This window comes from Echinops telfairi, unplaced genomic scaffold (genome assembly GCF_000313985.2).
Source record: "Echinops telfairi isolate 266 unplaced genomic scaffold, ASM31398v2 ScPeMD7_3;HRSCAF=10, whole genome shotgun sequence".
Lineage (NCBI taxonomy): Eukaryota > Metazoa > Chordata > Mammalia > Afrosoricida > Tenrecidae > Echinops > Echinops telfairi.
The window spans coordinates 41,190,814-41,204,948 of NW_022103899.1; the positions used below are offsets into that span (position 1 = coordinate 41,190,814).

At 40.4% G+C, this 14,135-nt stretch overlaps 1 protein-coding gene across 1 annotated transcript in view; it reads right to left on the reverse strand.

Moving 5' to 3' along the window:
- ABCA12 (ATP binding cassette subfamily A member 12) overlaps positions 1-12,246 on the reverse strand; it is a 190,896-nt gene extending 178,650 nt beyond the window's left edge. The window contains exon 1 of the mRNA XM_030887512.1: positions 12,178-12,246. Coding sequence (XP_030743372.1) covers positions 12,178-12,246 — 69 coding nt within the window. The remainder of the gene's footprint in view (positions 1-12,177) is intronic.
- Between the last annotated feature and the right edge of the window lie 1,889 nt (positions 12,247-14,135).

Consider the following 14,135-nt stretch of genomic DNA (forward strand, 5'->3'; position numbering starts at 1 on the left):
GTGTGGTGGGGTCAGACAAGGCCAATCCTGACACTGTGTCTCCAGTGTTTTCCCCCCATAGGGCCATGGGTCAGTGAGGGACATCATGTCTCATAGTGGGGCCAGCCGTATGGTCCACCCTGTGCATTGACTGTTCTGAGCGGGGATATCGTCCTCCTGGCTTGGTGGGCCAGGATGCGCTCCACTCGCTCATCCTCCCCCTTCATTTGCTCCCATGTGCTCTGATCAGACATGTCCTCTCCCCGAGCTGCAGCTTCAGTGCTGTCCTCTAAATGGAAGAAATTGACTGTAGGTCTAAGGAATACAAAGTGCTATAGCTGGCAAGCACGCAGACAGAACACAGAGCTTCTCACATGTTGACGTGATACAGAATCACCTGGGGCTCTTTTCAAAACACAGATTCCAATCCCATAGTCTGTGATGGGTCCTGAGGGTCTTCCTTTCTAACAAGATCCCCCTTAACTGCTGCTATTGCTGGTCCACGAACCGCACTTTGAGAAGAACAAAGGTAGATGTCCCCACCTTGCCTAACTAGGAGGAATTCTGATCATCCTGAATATTTTTGTGGCAAAGTCCTTTCTGATTCCCTAATGTAGGTTTTTCTTCACCTGGACAGAATCCAGGACATTGTTAAACTTACATAGAAGTTGTTTTGCTTTTTTTCCCCCTCTGACTTGTCATTGAAGTTTAGCATTTCCATTAGTGTTGACTGCAGACAACAAACCACACTGTTAGGAGCAAGGTCTCTGACTGCCGTCGGTGGAAAGGGCACACCCTCCCCATCAGATTGGCATTGTGGTGGAGCATTCAAGTGCTGTCTGTTCACACTCATCCCTCGGGGAGAATGGCAGTCGCTCTGCCTCCGCCATTGGACCTTTTATTCAATGTTACACTAACACACATACGACCACGCCACAGATCTGCTTTTAAATATTTTAATAATTGAATTTGGGGATAATTGGTTTCATTTCTATTCCTGTTGGTTTTATCTTATTAATTTTAAAAAGATGATTCTTAGAAAGGCCCCAAGACTTCATTAGACTGCCAAACAGGGGCACAGAAGAGACCAAGAACCTGTCATGGAGCCATCACGCCCCTCTTTTTATTCTCTTGGTTTCAGAAGGATAGCGGAACTTATCCCAATCTACATATATAGTTGGGAAGCAGAGCAGGGGAAAAGGATTCCAATGTCAAAGTTCAATGTCAAGAACTTTGTATATATTATCAGGTTGCTCTGAGGATCAGAAAGTAAGCATTCCAGAAAATGTATTGGGAAAATAGGTGTTGAAATACAAGGTATAATATTATCTGATCCAGTGTCTTGGCCCTGCAAACAGTTAACGTGTTCAATGCTTCACCAAAAAGTTGGAGGTGTGTGTTCATCCAGAGTTGCCTCAGAATCCACTCCAAAAAGTCAGTCATTGAAAAATTGTATGGAACACAGTTCTGTTTTGACCCACGAGGGGTCGTGATGAGTCAGCATTGACTTGCTGGCAACTGATGGGTTATTTGAAAGATTAGAGCCTGTTCTTCGGAGATTGTCAATACAAGGTTCCATTTTTATACGACTATAAAGACTTAAGGCTAAAAAAATTAATGTTTAAGGATTATATTTGTGGTCATAATGATTCTTTAAAAAATGTACCCAGGGCGCAAGTAGAAAGAAAGTGTTTTGAAAATGATGATGGCAACATATGTGTAAATGTGCTTGATATGATTGATGTATGGATTGTTACAAGATCTGTAAGAGTCTCCAATCAGATGATTATATATATATATTCCTCTAAGTAGGCTTCATGCCCCATCCTTCACCATTGAGGAGATTTCAATTCACAGCAACCTTGAAGGACAGAGTCGAAGTAACTACTCATTAGGTTTTCTGGGCTGCCGTCTGTACAGACATAGACTGACACCTTTCTCTTTCCCACAAAGTGGCTGGTGTCTTTGAACTGCTGACCTTCTAGTTAGCCATTGCGTGTTTTAAGCATTGCTCCCCTTGAGCTCCTTTTAGTTCCTCTTGACTATTTTATTAGTATCGATTTCTACACCAAGCTCAGGGGAATTCCATGAGATTAAGATCACCTATAACACAAATATACACTCACATCCAAATAAGAGGCACACAAATTGGACTATCTTGAAATTGTCTCTTAGGTGGCCTGACTTGATGATTGTCTATGGATGTTGTGGTACATTTCTAAATGCATTTTAGACCAGTTTTACACGCAGATAGAATATTATACATAGCCATGGAAGTTAAGACAGTTTAGACTCTATTAAAGGCAAAAACCACTGTAAGCCCATAAGGAAACCTATTATCACTAGACTCTCCCTCCGGATTTCAGGTCAGATAGGTTTGGAAAGCATTTCTGCATCATACCTTTGAGAGGGATAATAAATACGCCTTGTGAGTGTTATGATTGACAAATTAATCACAAAAGCAAGGAAGAAAGAGAAATTAAAATTCGCATAACAGCAGGATTGCTTTCAACTCATTCTAAATAAATCATAAACAACCTAGAAGAAAATTCAGTGCCAAGGATCCAAATACTAAGCCAATGAGCCAAAACCAAATATCTTGGTTTTATACTTAAAGACAGGGGCTACACGAAAAGTTTAGAGAGAGCAATTTTAAAAAATGTTAGCATTTTGGCTAATATCTTAAGGAGCTCACTCTTGCCTTTAAACCCCATTCATATTCCATCACTCCTGCATTCTTAACATGTAAGGGCTTATGCATATTGAGTAATTTACAACTTCGAAGCTGTATGTGCGCAACTGCACACGCCGTGGCAGCTCAGCTGCCCCATTCTGTTCTCTTTCTCTAACCGCCCCCTTCTTGATGAAACAATGGGAAGGTTTTTAGGCAGACCCAGCAAGGGAAATGTCCCCCTTGGGACTAAAGAGCTGCAGGGAGGGGGGATGCTACTGGATTGAAGAGGGTAGTTGCAGTGTTGTGAGATGGTGTCAGGGTCCAAGAGGGGTTGAAGAGGCCAAGGGGACAGAAGCCGTGGCCAGCGATTGGTTTTATACAAGACTGTTGGACAATCAAATAAATACACTGAGAATAGTACAAGTCAGGTTTTCACTACCCATTGGGCGAATTTAAAACTTGGAACAAGGAAACTCAATGTACCCTGCAGATTGTTTTTGTTGTTAGGTGCCATCTAGTCGGTTTCGACCGACAGCAACCCTGTGTAACACAGAACAAGACACTACCAGTTATGTTTGAGTCCATTGCTGCGACCACTGTGTCACTCCATCTTGTGGAGGGCTTTCCTCTTTTCTACTGACCCTTTACCACACCTGACACCCTTTTCCAGGGTCTCGTCTCTCCTGACAACAGAGCCAAAGTATGGGAGGCAAAGCCTCACATTCTTGCTTCTAAGAGGCATCTGGGCTATACTGCTTCCAAAACAGGTTTGGTATTTTGATAGTCCATGGTACTTTCAGTATTCTTTGATGGCACCATAATTCAAGTACACATTTTCCTTCAATCTTCCTTATTCAACATCCAACTTTCACACGTGTATGAGGCAATTGGAAATACCATGATTTGGGTCAGGCACTCCTTCGTCCTCGTCCTCAAAGTAACATCGTGCTTTGCAATATTTTAAAGAGATCTTGTGCAGCAGATTTACTCAATACAATATGTCATTTGATCCCTTGACTGCTGCTTACATGAGTATTAATTTTCAATTCAAGCTAGATGAAATCCTTGACAACTTTTCTCCATCTTTCATGGTGTTACCTATTTGTTCAATTGTAAGGATTTTCGTTTTCTTGACATTATACTCAAAGTGGAACTCCTTGATCTTCGTCAAGAAGTGTTCCCAGGCCTACTCATTTTCAGCAAGTAAGGTTGTGTCATCTGTGTATCAGAGGCTGTTAATAAGCCTTCCAAAATCCTGATGCTAAAAAAACACCTGAGAAATTGTTGCAAAGTGAAGGATGCCAGAGACATCAAAACTAGATTCAGCACATGATTCTGAACTAGAGCTATGAAGAACACTATTGGAACAATTGGGAAAACTTGAATGGGATCTGAATATTTGATGGTGGTATTAAATTATGATGAAGACTGTTCCTATTATACATCATGGACATCGAAGTATTTGAGAGAGTTGAACATCACTCACACATGGCTCAAAAAATTGTATACTCTTTTTACAGCTTTTCTTTATATTTGAAATTATTTGAAAATAAAGTGCCTTATCAATTATTGTTAAAGATCTCTGCAACTAAAGAAAGATCACTATATTTCTTTTCTTCTTTTCTTTTAGAAATCCAAAATAATTTTTAAAAGAAAAAGAGAGAAAATGAAGGCTCAGGAGAAGAGGTATTAAACAAACCAGCCTCAGGACCATCCAACTCACCCTCAAAATAACGGAACACAGGTTGGCTAGGGTCAGAGTGAAACCACAGGAAGATAAAGCTGTAGCCCGACCCCCCAGTGCAGTTAGCTGCAGGTAGTTCGAAGAATCATTCCTACAAGTCTTCCGAAGAGAGAGCCCAGTGCTCTTCGACTCTCTGGAAGAAGGCACCGGGCTCTTTTCAAACAACACGTAAACAGCAACCAGCCCCAATAGCCTCAAAAAAAAGGCAGGAGAAACAAAAGACAATGCTGGAAGAAGTCATGAACTAATGATGCGCATAGAATAAGTGGACACTGACCTGCCACAGAAAGAAATCTTCAGGATGCTGCTTGGAGTCATAGAGGATATGAGGGAAGCAATACAGAAAAAGGATGAAATGGTAGAGGAGATAAATGCCACACACAAAGGGAAATACAAGACCTAAGGGATGAAATAACAAAATCCAGTAGCAAATTAACCAACGGGAAAGGCAGTTAAATAAACAAACCAGCTTCATGTCCAGGAACTCAGTCCTATTGTGTGCAGGTGGAGAATTCACCATGGGGAATGCACGATTACAGGTCTTCATATTAAGTAAAGTCATCGTGCAAAATTACAACTTTAAATGTCAAGCAATTTAGTGAGTGAATCACATGTAATTTCACTACAAAATATTCATTTAGAGCTGATGTATAATACTACTAGCAAAATTGAATCACCTAGGAACATCCATCTCTCCCAGATATGGTATCCAGAAGAACCAGGTCCTTCAGAAGGACATGATGCTCAGGACAGCAGAAAGCCAGCAACAAAGAAGACCATAAATGAGGTAGACTGACCAAGTGGCTACAACAGGCTCCAAGAACAATTGCGAGGCTTGTGCAGGGCGGGGCCAGTCCCTGTTTAGTTCTACTGTCTATAGAGTGACTGTGAATTGGATTCAACTCAATAACACCTGACAATAGTAAAAGTAACATTTGCCTCTATGTTAGCTATGGTTTTAGCTCTTTAAACAAACAAACAAAAACATTGAAATAACATAATTAGCTGAAACAAAATCTAGGTTAAATGCTTAATTTTAACTTCAGCATGTTCATGTCCCAAATATCATGTCAGACTCTTTTTTTTTTTACAATTCCTACTATTCATTTGTGTCAATTATTTTCATTGTTTTATTATCATTTTTTTGGAAAGATTTAAAAGTAAAATTCAGATAAATTCTGAATTAATAAATATTAGTATTTTTTTAAATGAGAAAACCACCTTTAAATATCATTTGGGGATTTCATGAACTTAATTACTATTACTGTCTTCCCTACACTAAATAGTCCCTTTTTCCATCAGCCATCAGTGGTAGAGCTATGATTTGAACATAGGGAGCCAGGCTTCAACACCTACACAGTTAACCATAAAGTCATACAGACCAACCACTGCAAAAGAACGTACTAACTCTCTGTGCTCTGAGTTTATACGTTTATTAGTTCAGTCTATAAAATCATTGATAAAGCAATAGTCATTTAAAGGTCCTCCTACAACTATGAACCATAATTTTTATTGCAATTTTAAAATGCAAACTGACCAATCTTCTGTGTATAAATTATATCATGTCTTCCTTCCATTCTAAGGAATCCTGGTGGAATCGTGGATTAAGTATTGGGCTACTATCCACAATGTCTGTTCAAACCTTCACAGATGCTTCTCAGGAGAAAGACGGGACTATCTACTCCCATAAAGACTTACAGTTTCTAAAGCCCTAAGAAGCACTTCTGGTCTGTCCTGTAGGACTACTATGAGCTGGAATCGACTCTACAGCATTGGATTGGAATTTTATACTTCCTTTTCTATTTCTTGGTTTTTATTTTCTTCTTGTATTAACTTTTCCAAAAACTGATTCTTCCTCTTTGTTTCCAACTTTCATATTCCAATCACCAGTAATTATCAGTACATTTTGATATCTCATCACTATCAGAGTGAAGAAGTTGTTATGATTCTTTAATGTCTTCTTTAGTGCTGGTACTTTAATTTAAATTATAACTGCATTAACTGGACTCAATATTTACTTATGCATCTGATTTTTGAGGATTTTGAGTTTTCTTAGAGTCATACTTTCTACATTCCACATTCCAATTATTGATGGGACAGTTTACTGTATCCTATCTGGACACTCTAGGTTAGAATCAACTCAATGGAAAGGTGTTTGGTTTGTATTAGTCTGATTTGAACCTAAATATGAGTTTAATTATAAGTAATTTTAATCTAAAATTTCTTTAAAGCTTTAGCCAACTTGCTCCAACATTTTGAAACTAGGATTCCTCTTTCTTTAGCCACATGACAGGAAGATCCAGGAACAAAGTGAAGAGAGGAGACAGGAAAAGTTCAAACTTGATTCAGAGTGTCAAATGTTTAGCAAGCGGTAAGACTGTCTGTGATAAAGAAATGTAGTTCTATAATAAACTGAATTAAACCTTGATCACTGGGTATAGAATTAGAATGAAAAAATAAACAACTGATGTCAAGGGTTGTTGAGGTTAAAGAGTAAAACAAACCCCACTGCCTTTGAGTAAAGTCTGAAACACAGTGACCCCGAGGACAGAGCAGAACTGCTCCACAGGGCATCCGAGGCTATGATTCTGTACTGCTTCATTTCTCCCTCAAATCAGATAGTGGGTTTGAACTCTCACCCTTTTCGTTAGCAGCCCAATACTTAACCTACTGCTTTTCCTTGAGGCTAGAAGTCTGTAATTAGACGTCATGTTTATAGAGATTTAGAATCTGAGGTAGTTAGTTTATTGTGCCATCCTGGCTAATAAACACATGTGGGGTTAATTGAAGGGCGGAGGGATAAATGGCTCAGTGAGCCTCACCTTTCGAGTTCTCAGGTCTCTTGCTTTCTGATGGTTGGACCAGGGTGCAGCTGCCTTAGCCAGTTCCCTGCTTCAGCTGGCAAGGCTCACTTCCTGCAAGACATCTCCAAGGAGAAGCCACATGAACCTACCCAATGCAGCCCTGGGTGCTGGAGCAGCCATGTGAGACCCCCGCCAGTGCTGAAATGCTTACACATTCATTGATTCGGCTTTCCTCCTACAGTCGGCATCACAGTGTGTGTTTTGTGAGATGGGGGAAGACTTTGTGGTTTGGTGTCAGACATATGGGCTAATGTTGGACTTGTGGGCTTGGGCAGCACTGGGTTGCGATGTTTTCTTGAGGTGCACTTAACCTTTATATAAAACTCTTTCCTTTACACATGCGTTTCTGTGGATTTGTTTCTCTAAAGTACCCAGACTCACACAAAATCACTCTTTAATATGCCTATTTTGGACCTCTCTTCTTCATGGAGCCTGGCAGTGCTGTGGTTTGGGTATTGAGCAAACTTGGCAATTCAGATTCAGGAGAAAGATGGAGCTGTGTGCAACTGTAAAGATAGATGTACAGTCACGGAAACCCCATACCGAGTCACTATGCGTTGACACCCACTGGATGGCGTGGACTGTTCTTAGACTCGGCTTCTCCCATCAAGTCTTTCAGCACACAGAGCCTCTGCTTCCACAGGACTATTTCCTACCGTTAACCAGCGTCTCATTCTGTGAGCTTCTCTGTTACTAACCATGAGTGCTGATATGTATTCACACTTTCTCCTTATTTTTACACTTTCTCCTTATCTTTACAACGTTTTTTCCCTTTTAAATCTTTAATTTTGCAAACCCAGGAATGTAATAACTGCATCTAACTGATTTTTTCTAGTGGGGGGGGATATAATTGTGAATTTATATGGCCACTAACGCTTTTAAAACAAAAGTAACATAAGTATCTAGAGTCTTTTTCCTCAGTGGGTTATACTTAGAATCCAAACTCAAAAGCAAACTCATTGCCATTGAGTTGATTCTGACTCATATCCTGCCCCCATAGGGCAGGATAAAACTGCCTCTATGGGTCCTTGAGACCAAGGAGCCCTGGTGGCCTAGTGATTCCACATTCAGCTGATAACTGTAAACTCGGTAGTTCAAAACCATCCGCTGCAGAACACCACATCTGTCTTCTGAGAAGTGGCTGATGGATTGTAATCGCTGACCTTGGGGTTAGTAGCCTCCAGCATAACCCTCTACACCCCAGGGATCACAACATGTCAAACAGGGAGACAACTCAGAAGCAATAAGAATGCAGAGGAAATAGTGGAGAAAAGAGACCCATGGGTGGGAATATCTGTTCTTGATACCTTCAAGTTGCTACGTGACTTCATAAAAGCCCCTTGAACTCTCTGGGACCCAGTAAATTAAGGCAATGGTTGTTGTTGTTGTTGTTGTTGTTGTTATTGTTTGTTGCTGTTGAGTCAGCTCTGACTCATAGCAACCTTACGTACAACCAACGCAACACTGCCTGTCCCTCTGCCGTCTTCACAAGTGCTGTGCTAGAGCCAACTGCTGCAACCACTGTGTCAATCCATCTCCTGTGGCTTAAGGGAGCAGTCTCAGACATTGACACATTTTAGTATTTGATTTTATGAGAGAGACACCAGGAACAATTTTTCCTGGAACAAGTGCTGCCTGTCCGATCTCAAATGTCTGATTGTTCTAAGGAGTGGCATACCTCCCTACTGTTACCCTTCGCCCTATAGATCTGACAACGGTTGGGCTGAAAATTGAGGCACATGGCTGTGTTAGGTTCCAGGACTGGAGGGTTACAAAAGGTTATACCCTCAGGGGTTCCAACACTCTCTATCCAACCAGTAAACCGAGTCGATTTTGTGATCGAGAGTTTTGTCCACATTCTTCTCCCACTTTCCAAAACTTTCTATTGTAGTCCTTTCCAAAGTGGTTGGGAGAAGTAAGTGGTGATCACATAGTTCTTTGGGTTCAGGGGAGTGGAGGCAGAAGTTCATGTGGTACCTTAGACCATTGGACTAATGGACATGGAAAACAACCTTTCTTCCCTTTTAAATCTTTAATTCAAACTTTCCAACCTTTAAATTCTTGTTCTTCCCTCTAAGATAACACTACCACACACTCCTTTCCATCTGTGTCCTCAAATTTTCTTTCCAATGTCAAAAGGCTGAGCTAGTTCTAGGCAAATCTATGAAAGGTGGGGAAAAAGTCACCCTTGCCCACCCCTTTCTCCTAAGATTGTCCCTCCTCTTTGGTACCACCATCATCTATAGGTAAGGAGAATCCTCCCATGTCTCCCTGGGTGATCAGATAGCATTGAAGTGGACCATATACACTGTCCTAAATTCTAAACTTCCCAGAGCTCCCTCCTGTCCTCAGTCCCAGTTCTGCAGGTTGCACTTTGATTTGAGTTACTTGTTATCTTTTCCAGACACAAATGTATTTGACTGGGGCTTTGGAAATCGTGGCTCAATGGCAGTAAAATCAAATATCACAGTGAAAACATTTTAGCAAGCCTAACTAGAATCTCCTTTAAATATGTCACCATGCCCAGTGGAAAATGACTAAAATGCAAACCATCTTGAAGTGTACATTTGATATATCAGCAACTTTATAGATGAGAAAGAAACCTGTCATTAAAAATTCTAAAGAGAAAATATCTTAATGAAAAAATGTATCTACCTGATTATTTTGGGGGGGTGGGGTTGTTGTTGCTATTTACATGGTTAGGTAAAGTTTCCTTTCACTAGCTATTTTAATCGAATATGCCCAACATATATTGCCCCAAATCTCCAATAATCTACTTTACATTACCCCCCCAAAACAGGCAGTCACCAGATTGCAAATGAATTCCATTCCTAAAACCTTCTTTCAGTAGAATTTATAGCTAAGTGAGAGTCGATAGGTACCATTCCTCTCTAAAGACAGTCAGATATCTGTCATCATATACTGCATATCCTGTGCCTTTATTTACATTAAAAATTACAGGAACACCAGCAGACACACTACTACATCTCTAATACAATAATACATAATAATCATACTTTAGTGCACATCCTATAGCAGGACCATATTATTATTAACCATTGTTTGTATCTCAAAATTTTAATATCATAGGCTTTGCAGTGGGTAGTTTGTAACTGTGGGTTATATATAAATTGAATGTTTATAACCAGGGAACCCCTTGTAATCTATTTGCCAAGGGATTCACCATTTATAAAAGAGGCCTGGCGGCATAGTGGGTTTCTCAGGTTATGCCAAGTCAATGGTTCAAACATAACCAGTCGATTCAAGGGAGAAAGATGAGGCTTTCTACTCCCATAAAGATTTAAAATCTCAGAAACCCAAAGGGGCAATTCTCCTCTATCTTACAGGGTCACTATAAGGTGGGATTGACTGGATGGTAATGGGTTTGGTTCACTATTTATTCACTTTTAAATATATTAGCACAATTGGTACTCTTCCCCCTATGAGTTCCTTAGGATAATCTTCACGCACACTATAGAAATGGGAAAGTGGGGACTCAGAAAAATTGTGATATATTCTCCAGTCATGCATAGAAGAGATAAGTGTCAGTCTGCTCCTGTAAAGAGTGACAGCCTTGGGGCTGTTCTATTCTTCTACTCTCCCTATAGAGTTGCTGTGAATTGGTGTCTCAAGTCATGTAGCCAGTGAGGAGCAGAGCCAGGCATTTCACTTGCCCTACAGCCCCAACTACTTACCCCAAACTCTTTTCCAGCGTAAACCCACACGGACCCAATCATGTGACCACTATGAAAATTGTTTGTGTTACATTGTCTCACGTTAAAAAAATGAAGAAACTACTAATACTTTCCTAATGTTCTGTCCGAACCCCACACTCATGCTATCCCACAATGCCCTATGACTTAGGACCCCACACCCCAAATTAACAAAGACAAGTAAACACTGACTATTGACTTTCTGCTCTGAAGATATTCATCAAAGCCAGCAAGTAAGCTGCCAAACACTTCAGGCAAGTTTGGAAGGAGCTAAGGTGCATAGATAATGTATTAGTGTCCACGGAGCATCTTATTTACATAATATTGATATTATTCACTCAAGACTGGTAATTACCACTCTAAAATGCAGTACAATGAGTTCCCATTCTGATTTCTCTGATTCTGAAACATTTTTTGTATCGGTGACAACTCACAAATAGAAGTCAATCCCTTTCTCACTCCCCAGGGATTCTGTCTGGGGAAAATATAATATCTGGCGTTGTAATTTAAAACAGCAAGAACAATATAAAAGCACAAAAAGATGTTGCCATAGCAAAGAGAACACAGGCTGAAGCACGAAAGTGATTCAGCAATACTTTTGAAAAACCACAGAGAGGGACTTTTAGCTGCCATTTCTAGCGAGTCACTTTTACATACTAAAATGTCCTAGGCCCCTTTCTATCTTAACAGCCCCCCAAGCCCCTTTCATCGCTAACCATTTCCCTCCTACATCTGATTTTTTTTCTTTTTTTATCTGATTTTTCAACCAAACTTCACAATCCTTTTGATTTTTAAGCACATGTCTCTCCATTCATTGTACCTTTATTAGAAACAGCTTTGCGTCATCCCCCTATTCGCTCAATTCCTTAAGAGAAGTTCTGAGAGCATTTTGACCCCTGCCCAGAATTCAGCACTAGTCCCAGTTCAACCAGGAACCAGGCACATCCTTTTCTTTGCCGAGGGCCTGTCCTAGTTACAATTGTCATTTACTGAAATCCAGAGGCTGCTTGTGGGGCACGTTTAGACTTGCCCTATTTGCTCTAAGACAGACACAGGACTGAATGCTACATAACTCATTTCTTTCTTTAGAAACTGACTAAAGATGCTTCTCTTTTTACATGAATATTACATTTTTAAGGTTAGCCTAGGACAATTAATTTAGTGCTACCCATCTCCACTGGGTTTTTTTAAAATTCCACTTACCGGCTGCCTTTTGACACCCAGCCAATTTTTCCACACCAGGATCCGAAGCTGATGAAACTGGGAAGCCATCCTTCAAACACTCTGGACAAAACAGTGCCTCTTGCCTGGTCCACTTCACACACCAAAGTGGGGGAAAAGTATTCTGTCCAACTTGCTGTCTGAGAGTGGGTCAGCAACTTTTCACGGCATAGCTTTTGTGAGGATTGGGGTCAGAAACCCACAGTTCTCTTCTTCCCACTAGATTTCTTCCCTTCCGTTAATCTTTGACCAAGACAATCTTCTTAACCAAGTCTTCCACCCAAACCAGGACCCACGTCAGCACCTTCCAAGGCCTTGGGTCTGTTTAAAATAGACTCCTGTGACTGCTCATTGCATGGAGTCCACACTCCAAAGAGAATGAGGATCATACAGATAATGCCCTACCATCAAATTAAAAAAAAAAAAAGCCGAACCCACACCTCCTACTCTACATTCAATTAACTGCCTACCCACACCTTAGGGAACGTGTCACCTGCACTGGACACGTCATAAGGAATTAGGTGGGACTCTTGCCAGGCCAGTACAACTTGTCTCACATTCTCTTCCCTCCTTTACCACGCATATGCCTGCTCTAGCAGAGGCAGGATACAAAGAGCATTTTCCAGACTCCTCTGGGCACAGGGACTATTGCAATATCTACAGTGTCATGATGGTTTATGAATGTGAGGCCGGGACTCCAGCTTCTGAACCTCAACCAATTCTTAGATTTACTAAAGAAAGTCTCAATTTTTAGTGTAAAATTTACGACTTTGATTTGAGAGGCGGTGACTATGTTGCCAAAGCTTCAGCTTTGATCACAATATATCAGGGTAATCAAGGTACAGAAAATAAAAGAAGGTTGTTGGTGATGTGACTGGCATCTGATAGATTTTCTTCTATCAGGATAAAAGAAATGGGATTCTGTTATAGGGGAGCCATACTGTGTTAGGTTTTTGGGGTTACAGAATACAGATGATGGTCCAGGACCGTTCATTTTAACAGTTTTCCTCTGCATGACACAACAATAAAACAATAATCTAAATTATCAAGGGAAACATTGTCTATCAGGTACGGATAAAAGACTGTTTCCAATTGCTCAAACTGTTTTATGATGGAGTGTTTTGAATTGTGGTTTAAAGGGATATATGTTTCTAGCATTAAATTTGCTTTAACACCTTCAGTGATAACCTATTCATTCTGATAGTTAATGCTTCCACAGTTTGATTCCAGCCAATTTTCCAATCTCATCTGCCATCTCTATTATAAATACTTAACTTCCTGCCAGACTGGTACCTTGTATAATGTTCAGCTATAGCTCTGCTTCTGGTCCCTGGCATGCACCTATGCTCTCTCCTCTACCTGAGCTATACTTCTCCTTTTGTAGACCTGGCTGTTGTTACTAGGTGCTATCTAGCTGGTAGCTACCCATAACACCCCTCTCAACAATAGAACACTGAGCAGTCCTACTTAGTTAGAGTAATAATTGCTGTGCTAGGTTATAGTAATAATTGCTATGCTTAAGCCCATTGTTGCTACCACAGTCAATCCACCTCATGAGAATCTCCCTCCTTTTTGTTTATCTCTACTTTACTAAACCTGATGTTCCCCCTCACGAGACTAGTCTCTCTTGATAACATGTGAAATATCAACATACCAAAAGCAGTGCTCAGAAAGCAATTTATAACTATAACCACACACATCAAAAAAGAAGAAAGAGCCAAAATCTACACCATAACCCAGCATCTCCAACTCTTAGGAAACAAGCAACATGAAAAAGCCTATACAATATTTACCAAATAAAAGAAATAAAGATTAGGGCATAAATAAATGCAACAGGAAAATAATAAAAATGATCAAGACAAGGAGTTGGTTCTTCTAAAGGATTTTTTTAAATTAACAAACCGCTGGAAAATCTAATCATGAAAGGATGCAAATTGCAC